At 46.2% G+C, this 15,414-nt stretch overlaps 1 protein-coding gene across 11 annotated transcripts in view; it reads left to right on the forward strand.

The window, feature by feature from the left end:
* NAV1 (neuron navigator 1) overlaps positions 1–15,414 on the forward strand; it is a 278,297-nt gene that overhangs the window by 239,860 nt on the left and 23,023 nt on the right. For 8 of the 11 annotated variants that reach the window (XM_081866971.1, XM_081866978.1, XM_081866980.1 and 5 more), the window contains 11 exons: positions 752–804; positions 1,179–1,202; positions 1,333–1,410; positions 3,068–3,151; positions 3,326–3,437; positions 4,424–4,545; positions 11,304–11,500; positions 11,899–12,061; positions 12,822–12,996; positions 14,670–14,767; positions 14,917–15,012. In XM_081866971.1, coding sequence (XP_081723097.1) covers positions 752–804; positions 1,179–1,202; positions 1,333–1,410; positions 3,068–3,151; positions 3,326–3,437; positions 4,424–4,545; positions 11,304–11,500; positions 11,899–12,061; positions 12,822–12,996; positions 14,670–14,767; positions 14,917–15,012 — 1,202 coding nt within the window. The remainder of the gene's footprint in view (positions 1–751; positions 805–1,178; positions 1,203–1,332; positions 1,411–3,067; positions 3,152–3,325; positions 3,438–4,423; positions 4,546–11,303; positions 11,501–11,898; positions 12,062–12,821; positions 12,997–14,669; positions 14,768–14,916; positions 15,013–15,414) is intronic. The other 3 variants (XM_081866977.1, XM_081866979.1, XM_081866973.1) reach the window with 1 other exon arrangement.

Genomic DNA, 15,414 nt, shown 5'->3' on the forward strand with positions numbered 1-15,414 from the left:
TAATAATTATCATCATCATCATCATCATCATTATTATTATTTATATCCCGCCCTCCCCAGCCGAAGCCGGGCTCAGAGCAGCTAACAACAATAAAAGTAACACAGTTTACATAAAATCACAATCAATTAATTGAAATGCATTCTAAAATCAAATCATTCAAAAATCAATTTAAAATCAAATTAATGGCAACCATTGGGCTAGAGTTCTGTGAGGATTACCAAAGGCCTGGTGGAACAGCTCTGTCTTGCAGGCCCTGCGGAAAGATGGCAATATAGAAGGGCTAGTTCAGGTAGTTGTAGAACTGATTTCTGTTGGGTTGCTGCAGGGAGCTCCCCCAGCCAGGGTCTCCACCTTGCTGATTGTGTGCATGGTATTACTTCAAGTTAAGGGTTTTTATTGTTCCTGATGTGCTGCATTAAAACGTAGGTCTTCGTGCTAAAAACAAACATTGAACGCCTGTGCTAGCAAAAGGTTTTCACATTTCTCTAGGCATGTTGAGCCATGGCTGGGATGGATGATCCACCCACGCAGGCAAGGAATCTTGCCTGTTTCTTCCAGGACCGAACGCTCTCCCGATCCGTCAGATTTCTCATGTTAACTGTTAAGAGAGCCTCACGTTGATTCTTGGTGTTGTGGTCCCGCTTCTTTGTGCACACCTGACCTCTAGGTTCTCCCCTGCCCCATGTACACTGATGCCCCACAGTCAGGAGACGACCCCATGACACGTGTCTTCTCTCTTGTCTATTGCAGTTCATGGATCTGTGCTGTCCCTGGCGTCAAGTGCTTCCTCCACTTACTCCTCAGTAAGCTGTGCTCCCTTCATCAGCGGGCCTGCCCTGCCCTTTGCTTTCTCTGTGCTGCAATTCCGGCAGGCCATCCTTCCCTCTCTTCCCCCAACCCTGGATGTTCCCCTGCTGCAGTCTTTTCAAGTGATGGGGTGCTGTGCCGCTCTTTCAGGGCTTTGCGTGTAACCATGTGGGGAGGGGGGGAGGTGTGGCACAAATAAGCTGTTGTTGTGTTGCCACAAGGAGTGTGGTGCATGTGGAAAGATTGCAGCGGAGGTGCTGGCTTCTCTGCATGGCTCCTCCTCGCCTTTGCCTGTGAGTGCGCCTCTGCTACTTATGCCCTAACCGCCTGCCTCTCTCTGTCTCTCCTCTGCCCCACCATGTGCTGCCAGGCTGAGGAGAGGATGCAGTCTGAGGTACAGTAAGATTCTCTCTCTCTCTCTGTCCTCCCTACGGCTGCTTTGCTCTTGACCCATTGGTGGAGAGCAAAAGGGTCTATCTTGCTCCCTGACTCCTCCCTATCTTCCTCTTTCTCCCTGTTTGTAGCAAATCCGCAAACTGCGCCGTGAGTTGGAGTCATCCCAGGAGAAAGTGGCCACCTTGACATCCCAGCTTTCAGCCAACGTGAGTTGCCCTGTGTTGTTAATCTGCCGCAAATGCTCCTCCCTCATAAACAAAATTTTGAACGATGCAATTAAAGTAGCATTCAAAAATACCAAAGGAAAATGGAAGGCTAAAATAGGGAAGGGGGGTGTGGGTCAAGGTGTTTCGACCAAATAAACAGTGAATACAAATATATGGTGTGATCACATTTTACACAGGGGTTCTGCATATAGGGTATTTTGTTTGGGGTTTTTTGTTTGTTATTTATATTATTTTTTGTATATTTATTTTTAGGTCTTATTATGATTTATGTGGAAATGGTTTCAGTTTGGTTGTGTGCTTTCTGATGTGTTTTATTTATTGTTTGTGGCTTTTGTTACATTTGTAATTATGTAAACCTTGTCAAGTTGTAAGCTACCTCGAGCATGTTTTTTTTTTAAGTACGGAAAAGTGGCATACAGATAAGATGATGATCTAGCTCAGTGGGTTGGAGCATGGTGCTGATAATGCCAAGGTTCCAAGTTCGAGCCCCGCTGCGTATTCTAGCATTGCAGGGGGTTGGACTAGATGATCCTCAGGGTCCCTTCCAACTATGCAATTCTAGGATTCTATATACACGGAAACATGTATATTCAAACCCTTGGAACTAGCCCTGCATGAGAATTCCCAGCCTTCCAGAGACAAAGTGCTGAACCCCTCTACCCAAGCAAGGCAGGGAACTTAAACCCAGCTTTCTGTATTCAACATGGAATAGGAGCACCCTCTAGTGGATATTCAGTGTTTTGCTAGCTCAGTGTCTCTAAAACGTCTTGAGCTTGGGTTTTAGAATAAAGGAGAACGATAGATTGTATCTTTAATCTATCACAGCGGCAACTGCCTATTCCACTGCATAATGAGTAAATATTATTTCATGCAGTCGTGTGAGTGCAGCCCCTTCCTGTGTACCAGAAGTCACAGGATCAGAGCCCAGGGGACTAATTAAAAAGCTGCCATTAGAAAGGGGAAGAGAATTAGAAACACCATTAGAAAACACCATTAGAACAAAATTACAGCTTTCCCCAGATCAGAATGGGGCAGCCCAGTATGATTTAACAAACCCAACCTGAATCATTGAGGATCCTCTTGCTAAGGAACATCCAACTACTCATGTGTTTTGGTTGGTGTGTGGCTATAGGATCCACCAGCCTCAAGACACTGTCCTCACCTGAAACTTTGCCCCCTTCACTTCAAGTTTTACACACCTCCCTAATGGGGACCCACTCCACCTTGTTGAGAACAACTGTGTACAGAGTTGTAGTTTTCGAGACATCAGCCTTCTGCCATATACTTCTGCTGTAGAACCGCAATCCCTGATGGGAATAATGGGTTTAACTAGGAGCTCCCAGTATCTTGTGCTGCCTGATAAGCAATTAAGAATCTACAGAGCTGCATTAATATGAGGCCAGATTATGTGTCTGTTCTGACCGGCAGTTGCTCTCCAGGTAGTGAAATATCATTCCCGTCTTGCGCTGTGTGGTCTTTTTGTAAATGCAACAGAATCCGTGCAAATGACCCGCTTCATGTAGATCATGTGCTCTGCCACTGACCTGTGGGTCCCTCTGATTCCTGTTTTCTTCATATGACTCTGTTCCTTGTACTGGCATGTGGGCCTATCACCCCTTTTCAATTTCCTTTCCAGGCGAACTTAGTAGCAGCCTTTGAGCAGAGCCTCGTGAACATGACTTCCCGTCTCCGACATCTTGCAGAGACTGCGGAAGAGAAGGTGAGTTTGAGGCAGTTGGCAGGGTCCATGGCTGACCAAGGTGCTGAGGCCTGCCCTACGAAACGGCTTGCTGTTGTTTCCTTTCTCCCACCTCCCTCTAGCATAGGTTTGCAGCAGAGCAGTTAGTAAAATACTAAAACGCAAGGCATTCATCAGTTATGCTTCACCTTCTAGGACACTGAGCTGGTGGACTTGAGGGAGACAATTGATTTCTTGAAGAAAAAGAACTCGGAAGCCCAGGCTGTTATCCAAGGGGCCCTGAATGGAACAGACATTACACCCAAAGGTGAGCGCAGCCTTCAACACACACTCTCCTGGTGGATCTTTGGCTATGCAGCTACCGAATGGTGGATTAGAGACATGATGGACAGGATTGATTCCTTTTCCTGCTAGGAGCAAGGGATGGAGCGGTTAGACATTGTGGTGTGGTGCTTGGATAAAATGCACTTTGACTGGAGCCAGTTGGAACACACACTTACTGGTCTTTTAATATTTGAAGGGAGGTAAAGCAAGCAGCAGCCAGGCGTAGGGCTGTACTGTGTAGGTTCTATGCCCAACTTCCTCTTTCTCCTTCCCAGACATGGAGCCCTTGGTAATGAGAGTGGGAGAGAGATGGGGAAGCCTCATGCTTTCAGTCTCCATAATGTCACAATGACTGTACTTGTCTGTGGCTTCCTCCTCCTTTGTTCTGAAATTGGAGCTTCTGGTTCTATAGATGGGAGCAGCCATCGTTACCATTGTGCTAATGGGAAAAACAGTACAGTGGTAAAGGCAGCTAAGAGTTACACTTCTCTCACTGCCTTCTGGCATTGCACTGATGGGATGAAATTCCAGAGGAGTGGAAGGATGGGGGAATGGAGTCATGATGGTCCTGAACACTAGAAACTCCTGGGTATTTATTGACAAGACTGGATGAGCATGCCCAAGACAAGAGACCAAGCCATCATCGAATCTGAATACATGCAGCTCCTCATCTTTCCTTATGGTCCCCAGATCTTGCCTGTCCCCAGATGCTGCCCCTATGTGCTCCTTTCCCTACTATTCCCACTTCCTTGGGCCCTGCCTGACCTTAGATAAAAATGTTAGATTTGATTTGAGGTCTAGCCTGGGAACAAAGTACAGAGAAGATTCTTTTTTTTGCTAGCTGTGTTTGGAACTGATGCTAAAAACAGAGATGTGGTAGCTGATTACCTGGGTGCCTGCAAGAGCTTCCAGTCTGTCCACAGGTTTTGAATGCATCTCTCCCTCCTTCCCTTCCCTGTCACTCTCCAGAGCTGCGTATCAAGAGGCAGAACTCGTCGGACAGTATATCCAGCCTGAACAGCATCACCAGCCATTCTAGCATTGGCAGTGGCAAGGATGCAGATGCCAAGAAGAAGAAAAAGAAGAGCTGGGTAGGTCAAGGAGGAGGGGAAGTAACGGTGGGATCTACGTGGGGGTGAAACCCTGTTGTGTGTCTTGTCACAGTAGCTAGTATAATGGCAACTGGGGTTTCAGAGCTACTTGGCTCATGGAAGTACTATTGACTACTTACAGCAGATTTCTCTGCGAAAGAAACTAGTTTGCATCTTTATTGCTCTTGAGGCCCAGTGGGAATATCCTTTAGCTCCCAAGCTAGATCCACTGGTAAGTGATAGGCGTCACTCATGAGGCCCATTAGACTTAATCATGGTATGGATGTGGTAGCCTAAAAGGGAGGCAGGGATGCTAACCTAGCAGTGATGGGATCACTAAAAAGAAAGAAAGCTGAGTTGTTGTTTTTTGTTTTTTGTTTTTTGTTTATTTTTTATTTTATTATTATTATTATTACAACACCATATGGACTTAAAATGTTTCTAGCACGCTTCAAGTTAAATGTCCTCTTTCCCAGACATGCAAACACCCCTCCAGTCTGAATAGCCTTAAAGCATTGGGTGTTTTTGTGCTCTCATTCCAGCTGCCTATTTTGAGTCAGGGATGAGACCAAAGGAAGCTTCCAAGTTTTTAAGGCTCCGTTTAAAAAAATTGGGCAGTGGGATGGGGAGTAATTTGACCTGAACCTTTTTAGGAACATTTTAAGGTGCATATTAAATAAAGGTTTCGACTTTTAAAATTAATATTGCCTCACAGCTGGTTTTGCATGGCAAGTTTATGACTTGTGCAGCTGATGTTACTCTTCCTTTCCATTTACACTAACCTTGCTGCCCTGCCTTTCCCCACTGCTCCCTAAAGCGGAGAGAGGCCACTCGCGCCCAACTCTCAGCTCAGTAGGTGTGCCGTCCTCTTAGGAAGGCTGGTGTAGAAGATTGTCCCGGTTTCTCTGTACTGCCTTGAGCCCCCACCCCATCCCCGCAGCTTGTTACAGGCAGGGAACCTGAGCTGAACGCATGATTAAGTCTTGCTGTGTTCTTTCTCCCCCCCTTTCTTCCTTCAATGCTGACCCCCCAACCCCTTTTTTCCAGGTGTATGAGGTAAGCTTGGAACTCCCTTCCCCACCCCCACCCCCACCCCTCCCTTTCACCAGTCCTTTCCCTGTGTCTTACTCCTGACTGGTCACTCCATTGTGTTGGGGACAGCACAGCACTCGTGGAACTAACCATCCCATTTGCTCTCGCACTTGCGCTGCCAAGCCACACAGGAGGGGCCACTGCACTGGTGCTGCGGCAGGGGTGGGGTGGGGAGTTTCACGCCCCTTTTTGACATGGCTCTGAATCTATCCCTAATGTTACCCAGTCTTAACAGCTCTCCTAAAGGTCTAGAAAGTCACCAGGAAAAGAGGTTTCAAGAGTGGATTTTTGAAGTACTCAAGTGGAACAGTTTAATAATAATCACTGGTCAACAACAAATTTGTTGTCTGCGTTTTTTCAGTTGACTTAGGACGAATCTGATGCGCTGAATCCAAAAATCACATTGGTTTTGCTCAATCAGGTCAAGTTTTTGAGCTATGGCCACATGTCGTTTTTTTACATTTTTGTTCGCTTTTACGTTTTTGTACGCTTGTGTGGAGCATTTTAGAAGAAGTTGGTGGGGGTAAAATGCCATGTCGAATAATTGTTTTGATTGGAAATGATTATTTTAATGACAAGAAGTATTCAGGTCCGATAGTTCTTGGTGATTATGTCGAAAAGGGATCAGTTTGAAGTCATAAAACCTCGAAATCTTCCATAAATTGGTGCGGCTGGGATCAACAGAAAGAACCGGAGCAGCCTCAAGTATCCTGATCTTCAATCAGCACGTCGACCTGTAGCTCATGGTGATGAAATTCCAGTGCCTATCTTAAGAGAACTTCCTGACATTAGTGACGAAGATGCCTCCAGTGTTGAAGGACATGAAGAAGAAGAAGTGGTTCTTGAAGATGATGCTCCACATCCATTTTCCCAAAAGGAGTTGAATGATCTAGTTCGTGACCTCAGCTTGTCAAAGGACTCTGCCGAACTGTTGGCATCCAGATTGAAGGGAAAAAACCTCCTCTCTGACAGTGCTCGCATCAGCTTCTTCTGCAACAGGTATCAAGAGTACCTCCGTTTTTTCTTGGAAGAGAAGGACTTGGTGTACTGTGCAGATATTGTGCAGCTTCTGCTCAAGCTTGGAGTGCCACAGTATGAACCCAAAGATTGGAGACTGTTCATTGACAGCAGCAAGCGATCACTGAAATGTGTTCTGCTACACAACAGCAGCCAGTTTGCCTCTATACCCCTGGCTCACTCGAGTACACTGAAGGAGAACTATGAAGCGGTGAAGTATGTGCTGGAGAAAATTGGTTATGATCAGCATAAGTGGTTTATTTGTGTTGACCTGAAGATGGTGAACTTTTTGTTGAGACAACAGTCTGGCTTCACCAAGTACCCATGTTTTCTGTGCATGTGGGATAGTAGGGACCATGCTCAGCATTACACGAAGAAGGACTGGCCTGTGCGCGAGGAATTGGTGCCTTGCAAAGAAAGGAACGTCATCAACGACCCTCTGGTGGACAGAGACAGAATACTCTTCCCACCGCTGCTCATCAAGCTCAGCTTAATCAAGCAGTTCAGCAAGGCTCTGGACAAGGATGGTGACTGCTTCACTTACTTGTGCCAGGCTTTTCCAGGATTGACCATGGAGAAGTTGAAAGCTGGCATCTTTGACGGTCCTCAGATCCGTCAGCTCATCAGAGATCCAGAGTTCAGAAACTCAATGAACGAAGTGGAACTGGAAGCGTGGAAGGCATTTGTTCTGGTAGTGAAGAACTTTCTTGGCAACAATAAGGCCAGAAACTACGCAGAATTTGTCAACAACATGCTGACTGCTTTCAGAAACCTGGGCTGCAACATGAGCGTCAAGATGCACTACCTATTTTCACATATGGACCGGTTTCCTGAGAAGCTGGGTTCAATGAGTGACGAGCAGGGGGAGAGATTCCATCAGGACATGAAAGAGATGGAGACCAGGTATCAGGGTTGCTGGGACGCAGTTATGATGGCTGACCACTGTTGGACTCTGAAGAGAGACCTCCCTGCCGCTGAGCATTCCAGGAGTTCCAAGAAACGGAAGTTCAAGCCCTGAAGTTTGAAAAATGGTGAAGCAACATGCAATTTACGTGTACTTACCTTTATTACCCACCATTCAGTTTACAGTAAACCTGACCTGATGGAGAGAAACGGATGCCATTTCCTGATTCAGCAGTGCAAAAATACCCTAAATCAGTTGTAGAAATCTAGACAACATTCAAAAAGTAAAAAATTGTAGCCCAGTGATAGTATCCTACCACTGCAGCAGTTTGGTTCTGTCCTGTCCCTCAACACTTAAGGGTTTTTTTAAACTCCTGCCCCTCAAATATATATTTGGTTACTGCAGGCTGTACGTACCATCATCCTCCACACTCAGTTGTTGCAAGAGGAGGAAATATATCGTAAGAATCTTGATGAATGTGTTTAATATAGTCATTTCCCATGCTGGGAAATTGTCTATTTTTTTTCCTTTGCAAATTGAACAGTTTCTCTTCTGTCAAGAGAACCCTCCAAATTCAGGAACTGTTTGCAGACATTGTTTGTGCCATAATGTAATCCATTCCACCCTGAAAACTTGTTGAAGAGTGAGGTATAAATCCCTTACAATTAAATAAATTAATGGATTAATGAATCCACTCTCAGCAGTTTGGCTGTGGCTTCCAAATCCAGTCTAAACTTTGTTTGCATTTCTTTGTCTGTCTAGAGCAGACAAGGTTTCGTTGGGCCATAAATTCCCAGCATTCCTGATCACTGGCTCTGCATACTGAGAGTCCCAGCAACTTCTGGGGTCGGGGATACAGGTTCCCCATCCATGTTCTAGAATTGCACTCCTTAACAGCACACTCCTTTGCATGCACATCTGTTCAAAAATAAGCCTCACTGAACTCAGTGGGTCTTACTCCCAGGTAAGTGTGTATAGGACTGCAGCCTAAGTGGCCAGATGATGAGGTTCAATACAGCATGGCGCCCACCCGCCCACCAATTTCTGCCGCACCATCTCATAGCTGCCGCAGGTCAGAGCAAGTCAGAGAGCTGGAAGATAGAAAGTGATTTCTCACATGTACGACGTGACAAGTGCTCTTTGAAGCCTCCTGAAAGGGTAGCAGAGGTTCAAGCTCTGAGACAGCTCCAGTCCCCTGGCCTCTTGTGTGCCCTCAGACTGGCTTGTGAGGTGGGTGGGTGGGAGGGAGATAGAAAAACCCAGTTCCAATAGTGCCTCCACCCATTACAGTGGCTATTCTCCCTGCTACTGTCTCAATACATGTGTGGATTGATGCCTGTTTTGTGTGCATGTTGCATGCTCCGCCTGAGCATTGTTGGGATCACAAGTTGACTATTCCCCTCAAGAGAAAAGCACATGGCTGTGTTGGTCTTGACTTGTTTCTCTGGCTTCTTCCTTTTCTGTAATATTGATTGAACCATTACATGTTAGAAGAAGGAGGGCTGCTTCTCTGTAATCTCTCTTCAGCTGGATCTTGAGATGCAAGATAAACGACACAGATCTTAGCATCCCAGCCTAATTCCATTCCATTAATAATTGGGAAAGAGTTGCATATTTTGCGGAGAAGGAGAGCAGCCTGCCATTCTTACTTGTAGGTTTGGCAGGCCCTGAGGATTGGAGTGCCAAAGGAGAGGTGATGCTCTCTCATTGTATGAATCTGCTGTAAGCAAGTCCGGTTGGGCACATACAGGTTCCAAGTGCACAAATGCCACCAAGTCAGGAGAGCTCCTAGTTACAGCACCAATGACCAGAGGCAATATTGCTTGTTGTCTTCCCTGCTGCTATGAGTTCTTAGAATCATTGAACTGTAGAGTTGGAAGGGACCCCAAGGGTCATCTGAGCACAGGGAGTTAGACACCAAAACATCTAGAAGTTGGAGGAAAAGTCCTACCATGGTAGTGGGTACAATCCTTTGTGAGATATGAAGTTATTCCACTCACCCCAGTGGTAAGTCAGATGCCTCTATTAGTTACAGCAGCTGATACTTGGAATGTGGGACAAAAGGAATGTGACATTCTTTTAAGACATTCTTTTAAGAATGTCACATTCCCTGGGTAGCAATTTATTTATTTATTGAATTATACCCCACTTTTCTTCTATGATGGAACCCAAGGCACACATAGGGCTTCCATCCAGGCAGTGGCCAGACCTCCATAGCTTCAGCAAAGTTGCTGATGATGAAAGGGTTTGGGGTGGTCCTCCTTCTCTCACTATCTACCCCTGCCCATAGGTTAAGCTATAGTGCTCTGAAAAAGAATTGAGTAAGCTAGGATGGATGTTTGGGAAGTATAAATGGGCTTTTGCTCTTTCCAGGTAGGGCTGCAGTTATTGGTGTGAGGAGAACAGCAGCTAACTTTAGGCTGTCTTAACTTAGTCCTTACCCTCCCCTAAAAATGCAGATTTGCTTCGAGAGGTAGTAGTGATAGATTGTAAGTAGGTGTGCTGCCCACAGCAATCACCCCCTCCCCAATCCAAAACCTTCTCTACATAGTGGCATGCAGTACCACTATTTGTGTGCATGGATCAAGCTGCCAACTATATTAGGCCACCACCACTCCTGCCTATTTAGAAAGATACAAGAAGCCTGGAACACTCTGAATGAAAGGATGTGTCCTTTTGCATGACAATGACAGCACTTCAGTGCATGGACTCAGCTGGTCGGTGGCATGTTGCGCTGGCTATTAATTGTTCTGCATGTTTGGACAAGTCCATGTCTTAGGCTGCTAAACTGCCCTTGTTTCCTTCCATATTAGATAGCGTAGGATATTGTAATTTACATTCCCACTCAAGATATGGAAAGAGAATCTGGCCTGTGTCTTCCTTCACAATCTTTGACAGATCACTTATCCTTTAGGAACCACAGGCCATGCCTGTGTTTTGTATGTTCCTTGGTTCCTCCTGATATGTGTGATTTAAAAGTTCAGCTTTCCCAAGGGCTCAGATTTTTGGTTACCAACCATGAGAGCTGCTGGGTTGTTGTTTTTTGTGATAGGAATAATAATACAGAATCCTTTTGGCTTCCTTGCCAGCAGTCTTTCATAAGTGACATAAGTGATTTTGCTCCCTGGAGTCTCAGAGCCCAAGCTATGGAACTGGCATGCTTGGAAACAGCAAGAATTGCTGCCGATTCCTTGTTCTGAGCACTCTGGAATCTACTACTTGATTTCTTGGGGAGCATAATTAAGATGCACTTAACACAAATTTGATACCTTGTGTCACTTCAGCTACCTTTATATGCTTGCATTCAAGTTCTTGAAAACCTGCTCAATAAAGGTAGATTTTTAAAATATCTTCCATTCTGACAGTGCATGATTATAGAGGGAGTGGGAATTCTTAAAAAGTTGTGGGTATGGATCAATAATTAATTAAAACCAGGGGGATGGTGCTGTGTATATACTTTCTTTAAATAGGTTTTGTGCTTGGAGAGTATTACTGTAAAAAATAGTGTCCTCTGGGGTGATGGGGTAGTATTAGAGCTTGGGTAAGAAGCAGACCAAAGGGGAAGCCAAGTTTCTGAGTGTCCTGAAAACTACGAACTGTTCACAGCGTGCAGTATAACAGAGGTTAGATGGCACAGGCTGCCTCTGCCACCTCCTTGCCCCATGGTGCAGCATCCTCTGTTTTCCAGCAGTCATCCTCAGAGGGCTTTTTCAAGCTTTTCTTGCTTCTCCATTTCCCCCTTCAGTTGAGGAGCTCTTTCAACAAGGCTTTCAGCATCAAGAAGGGCCCAAAATCTGCCTCCTCTTATTCTGACATAGAGGAGATCGCCACCCCAGATTCTTCCGCGCCATCGTCCCCCAAACTACAACATGGATCCACGGAGACAGCCTCGCCCTCCATCAAATCTTCGAACTCCTCTTCTGTGGGCATTGATAACACTGAGTAAGTCCACTCTCCGGGGAACGAAGTTAGGGGTGGCTGCAAGGACAAGTTGCACCTGGAAAAAACTTAAGTCTGCTGTGCCTTGTATCTGATCATATTGTACAGTATGCTGCAGGTGGCCTCAGGTTCCTGAAACTGTGATATGAACAATAAGAACCTTGTGGGGAGGGCACTAATCAGGTGGCTGAGTGACCATTTGCAGAGCACCTTTTCCAGTAATATGTATGCACTGGAAAGATATTGCGCTCTGGCAGGAGAGGACAGCAGTGAGCAAAGATTCAGAAGCAGCACTCCTCAGCTAGCCCAGGCTGGCCCATCCGGTTGCTACCATAGTCCTTGCTGGTGCTTGCAGACTTTTCCTTGCACCATGTCTAAATTTCTGCTCATCCTTTGCACAGGTTGTTCCAGGCCAATGAAGAAGAGGAGCCTGAGAAAAAGGAGGTCTCAGAGCTGCGCTCAGAGCTGTGGGAGAAGGAAATGAAACTGACCGACATACGTTTGGAGGCCCTAAACTCTGCGCATCAGCTGGACCAACTGCGCGAAACTATGCACAACATGCAGGTGGGCATGATGTGCCCTGAAAAGCTAGCACCTCTATGAGGCTGCAGATCTTTGGCTATTGCTGGGTCTCCATGCTCTTGACAGCAATTTTCTAAGCATTTTCTGTTGGTCAATTTGTTTCTTTCGCAAAGAGACAAAGCAGGCTGCATGAATGCCCTTCAATTGGCCAGGTGCCTGCTGGCAAGACACCATCATGAGACAGGTTACAGAAAAGATGGGGAGCCTGTGATGTTCCAGATGTTGGACTCTCCACTCCCATTAACTCCAGCCAGTGTGGTTGATGGTTGATGGTCAGGGGATGACGGAAGTTACAGACCAGCAGCATATGGAGGGCCACAGGTTTCCCATCACTGGGTTGCATTTGCCTTATCCATTGGAGTGTCCTTATTTCCTGACATTGGTCCAGTAGCAGTGTTTTAAGCAAATTCATTGTTGCAAAGAAACTCCACAGAAGTACATTACCTGGAGCAGAGTTGAGAGAGATGGCAGCAACAGTTTCTGAAGCTGAAACAGCTGCTTTGTTTGGGCAGCATTTTGAGAGACAGGCCACGAGCCTTTTAAATCAGGCACCTGCTCTCCTGGTAGGAAAGGGACCATTGGATGGAATTTGGCTGTGAAAATCTCTTTTTCCAAAGTACAACCCTTGGGGAATGCTCCGTCTGTTAGGATTTTCCGCTGTAGTCTCCTTTTTAGGCTGTAGGAAGCCTTAATGTTATCAGCACTCTCATTCCTGCCACTGCTGTCTTTTCATTCCCTGTAGCTGGAAGTGGATCTATTGAAAGCTGAGAACGACCGGCTGAAGGTGGTCCCTGGGCCCTCGTCTGTGCCAAGCTCCATCCCAAGTCATGTCTTGAGCTCATCTGCCGCCTCTTCCCCAAGGCGCTCTCTAGGGCTCCAGCTCACTCACCCTTTCAGTCCCAGTTTGACTGATACAGGTATGAAACAGAGACAGAGTCACATAGAGAAAGGCCAAAGAGCTTTTGATACTAGTTCATTTGATGTTGCAAAATCTCTGCTTCTGTTTTTTCAAGATATTTTCTTTGTGGAACAGGGATGGGAATGAGAGGTGAGAAGGAAGATTTGAGATCACCTTTGGATGGGTTGTGGGGGCAGTGGCCTAGTTGTGCCTTGCATCAGGAACTTGGAGAATGAGGTCCCTTTACAACATACTTGCAGAAACAACAAAAAACATGAACTCGTTGGCAGGATTTAAATAAACATTTACAACTTTATTTACAGAGAACAAGACATATATTTAGCGATAACAGAACATTATGTAGCAGAATGCAGCAGAATGTAACATTTGATGTAACAACCAGAAATAGAAGTTGGGGGAAGTCAACAGGGAAGGGGAAATGTAGAAAATGGATGCTAAATGAGACATTGAATAATTGTTATGAGAAAAGAAAATCAATATTTTTTTTAAAAAAACAAACAAACAATAATGGCACCCATAAAAAAAAAGGAATTTGGTTACTGTCAGAGCCGCCCCTAGGTCCCAGCTCACAAAGGACCAACGCCCGGCTGTAGTTATGTACAAAAGTCTTTATTGAAGTTCAGTTTCCATTTCAAAGCCGCAGCGTGCAACTCTACATCTTAAAGCCTAGACCGGCGAAGTCCCGTCTGAGTCTCTGCCCCCCTGACACCAGTTTAAGACTCTAGCCTTGCTCCACCTCTTCCTTAGCTCCTTCCTCCTCTGGGCCCTCCTGCCCGCTGGGGTTTCATCCTTTCTGGACTCTTCTGACGCTGACCCCCCTGATTCTTGCCCCTCCTTCCGGCGGGCTTTAGGACCTGGTTCCCTATCCGGGCTACCTGCTGTGCCGCTCGCCTGTACATTTGAACTTGGCGCGCGCGCCCAGCCGGTAACCTTCCTCTCGACCGTTCCCTCGCTCTCCGATGGAGGCGTGGTCAACCCTGACTCATCTTCTCTCGCTGGTGGTGAATACGCTGGCCCTGATACCTGGGACTCTTCCCCCCCACTATGCTCTGGTGGGGAAGCTGGTCCTGATTGCCAACTGCTGCTCTGGGAGTCCCCGCTCGCCCCTTGCTTCTGGGGTGTCCCCCTTGGGGCCCCCCTTGCCCTGGCCATCGGCGCCCCCTTCTGTGAATCTTCCGATTCGCTGGAGAGGCTCATGGAATCTCTCGGGCTACTGTCCTCTTCTCCTACGCTGCCCTCGGATTGCTCCCCCTCGCTCTCCATCTCCTCCCCTCCCTGTGCTCCTGCTGCGTCCCTGACAGTTACAGTGACATTTGGTCACATACTACAAATACTATGTTGATGCCATTGCTTTATTGCTTACTGATCGTATCTTAGTGGGAGAACCTACCTGGGGTTGAGACTAGGTCCAGGGCAAGAGAAGAGGTGCTGCACTGAAGACTAACAGGAGGTAGTTCTTGTGCTGGAGAGAGAGAAAAGTTGTATCAACCAAACTTGGAGGGGGGTGTCCTGGACTGTATAGGGGAACCACTATGGCAGAGTCCAAAAGACACTAAACTGTAGGATTATAGAGGAAGGAAATATTTCACTTTGACACATGGGGATTCCTGGCAATACCATCAATGGTTTCTACTTCTGCACAGTGTATATACTTATTTTCCCCTTCTCTAGAGCTTTCGCCAATGGATGGCATCAGTGCTGGCACCCAGAGGGATGAGGTGACACTACGAATTGTAGTGCGCATGCCACCTCAGCACATCATCAAAGGGGTAAGCATCAATGGAAAAGTGGGGAGAGGCATTATCCAGCTGCAATGTATGGTGTGAGGACAATGCTGAGTTGATCCGGTTGCCATTGTAAACTGGTAGCGGCAGATTCCAAATTTCAGCCGCTTTTATATCTTGCTTTTGGCTTCCAGGACCTGAAGCAGCAGGAATTCTATCTGGGCAGTAGCAAAGTGAGTGGGAAACTGGATTGGAAAATGCTGGATGAAGCCGTCTGTCAGGTCTTCAAGGTGAGATGCTAACAGCAACTTTGTAGTTGTGATAACATCTTCAGAAACTTCATTCCACATTTCTGAACCAACTTCTACACCTTTCACCCTGTCCTGCATAGCATACATGGTTCTCTTTCCCCTCATTTTATGCTTGCAGCAACTCTGCAAGGTAGCTAAGGGTAAGGTTATGTAGCTGGCCCAAAGTCATCCAGGAGCAACTCCCTTCTCACAGCCTCTTCTAATGACTTACAGCAACCCGATAAAAAATATTTGGTTTGCCCAGACATCTGGAGGTTTGTGAGTGAGCAAGTGCCTGTTTCTGTTTTAATTTACTACTAGTGGTTGTGGTTCTTCTTTTTATTTTTTATTTTTGCACTGATTGCTATTTTATTTGGTTAAAAAAACCAACACATTGTAAGC

This window comes from Podarcis erhardii (genome assembly GCF_964252035.2).
Source record: "Podarcis erhardii genome assembly, chromosome: 6".
Lineage (NCBI taxonomy): Eukaryota > Metazoa > Chordata > Lepidosauria > Squamata > Lacertidae > Podarcis > Podarcis erhardii.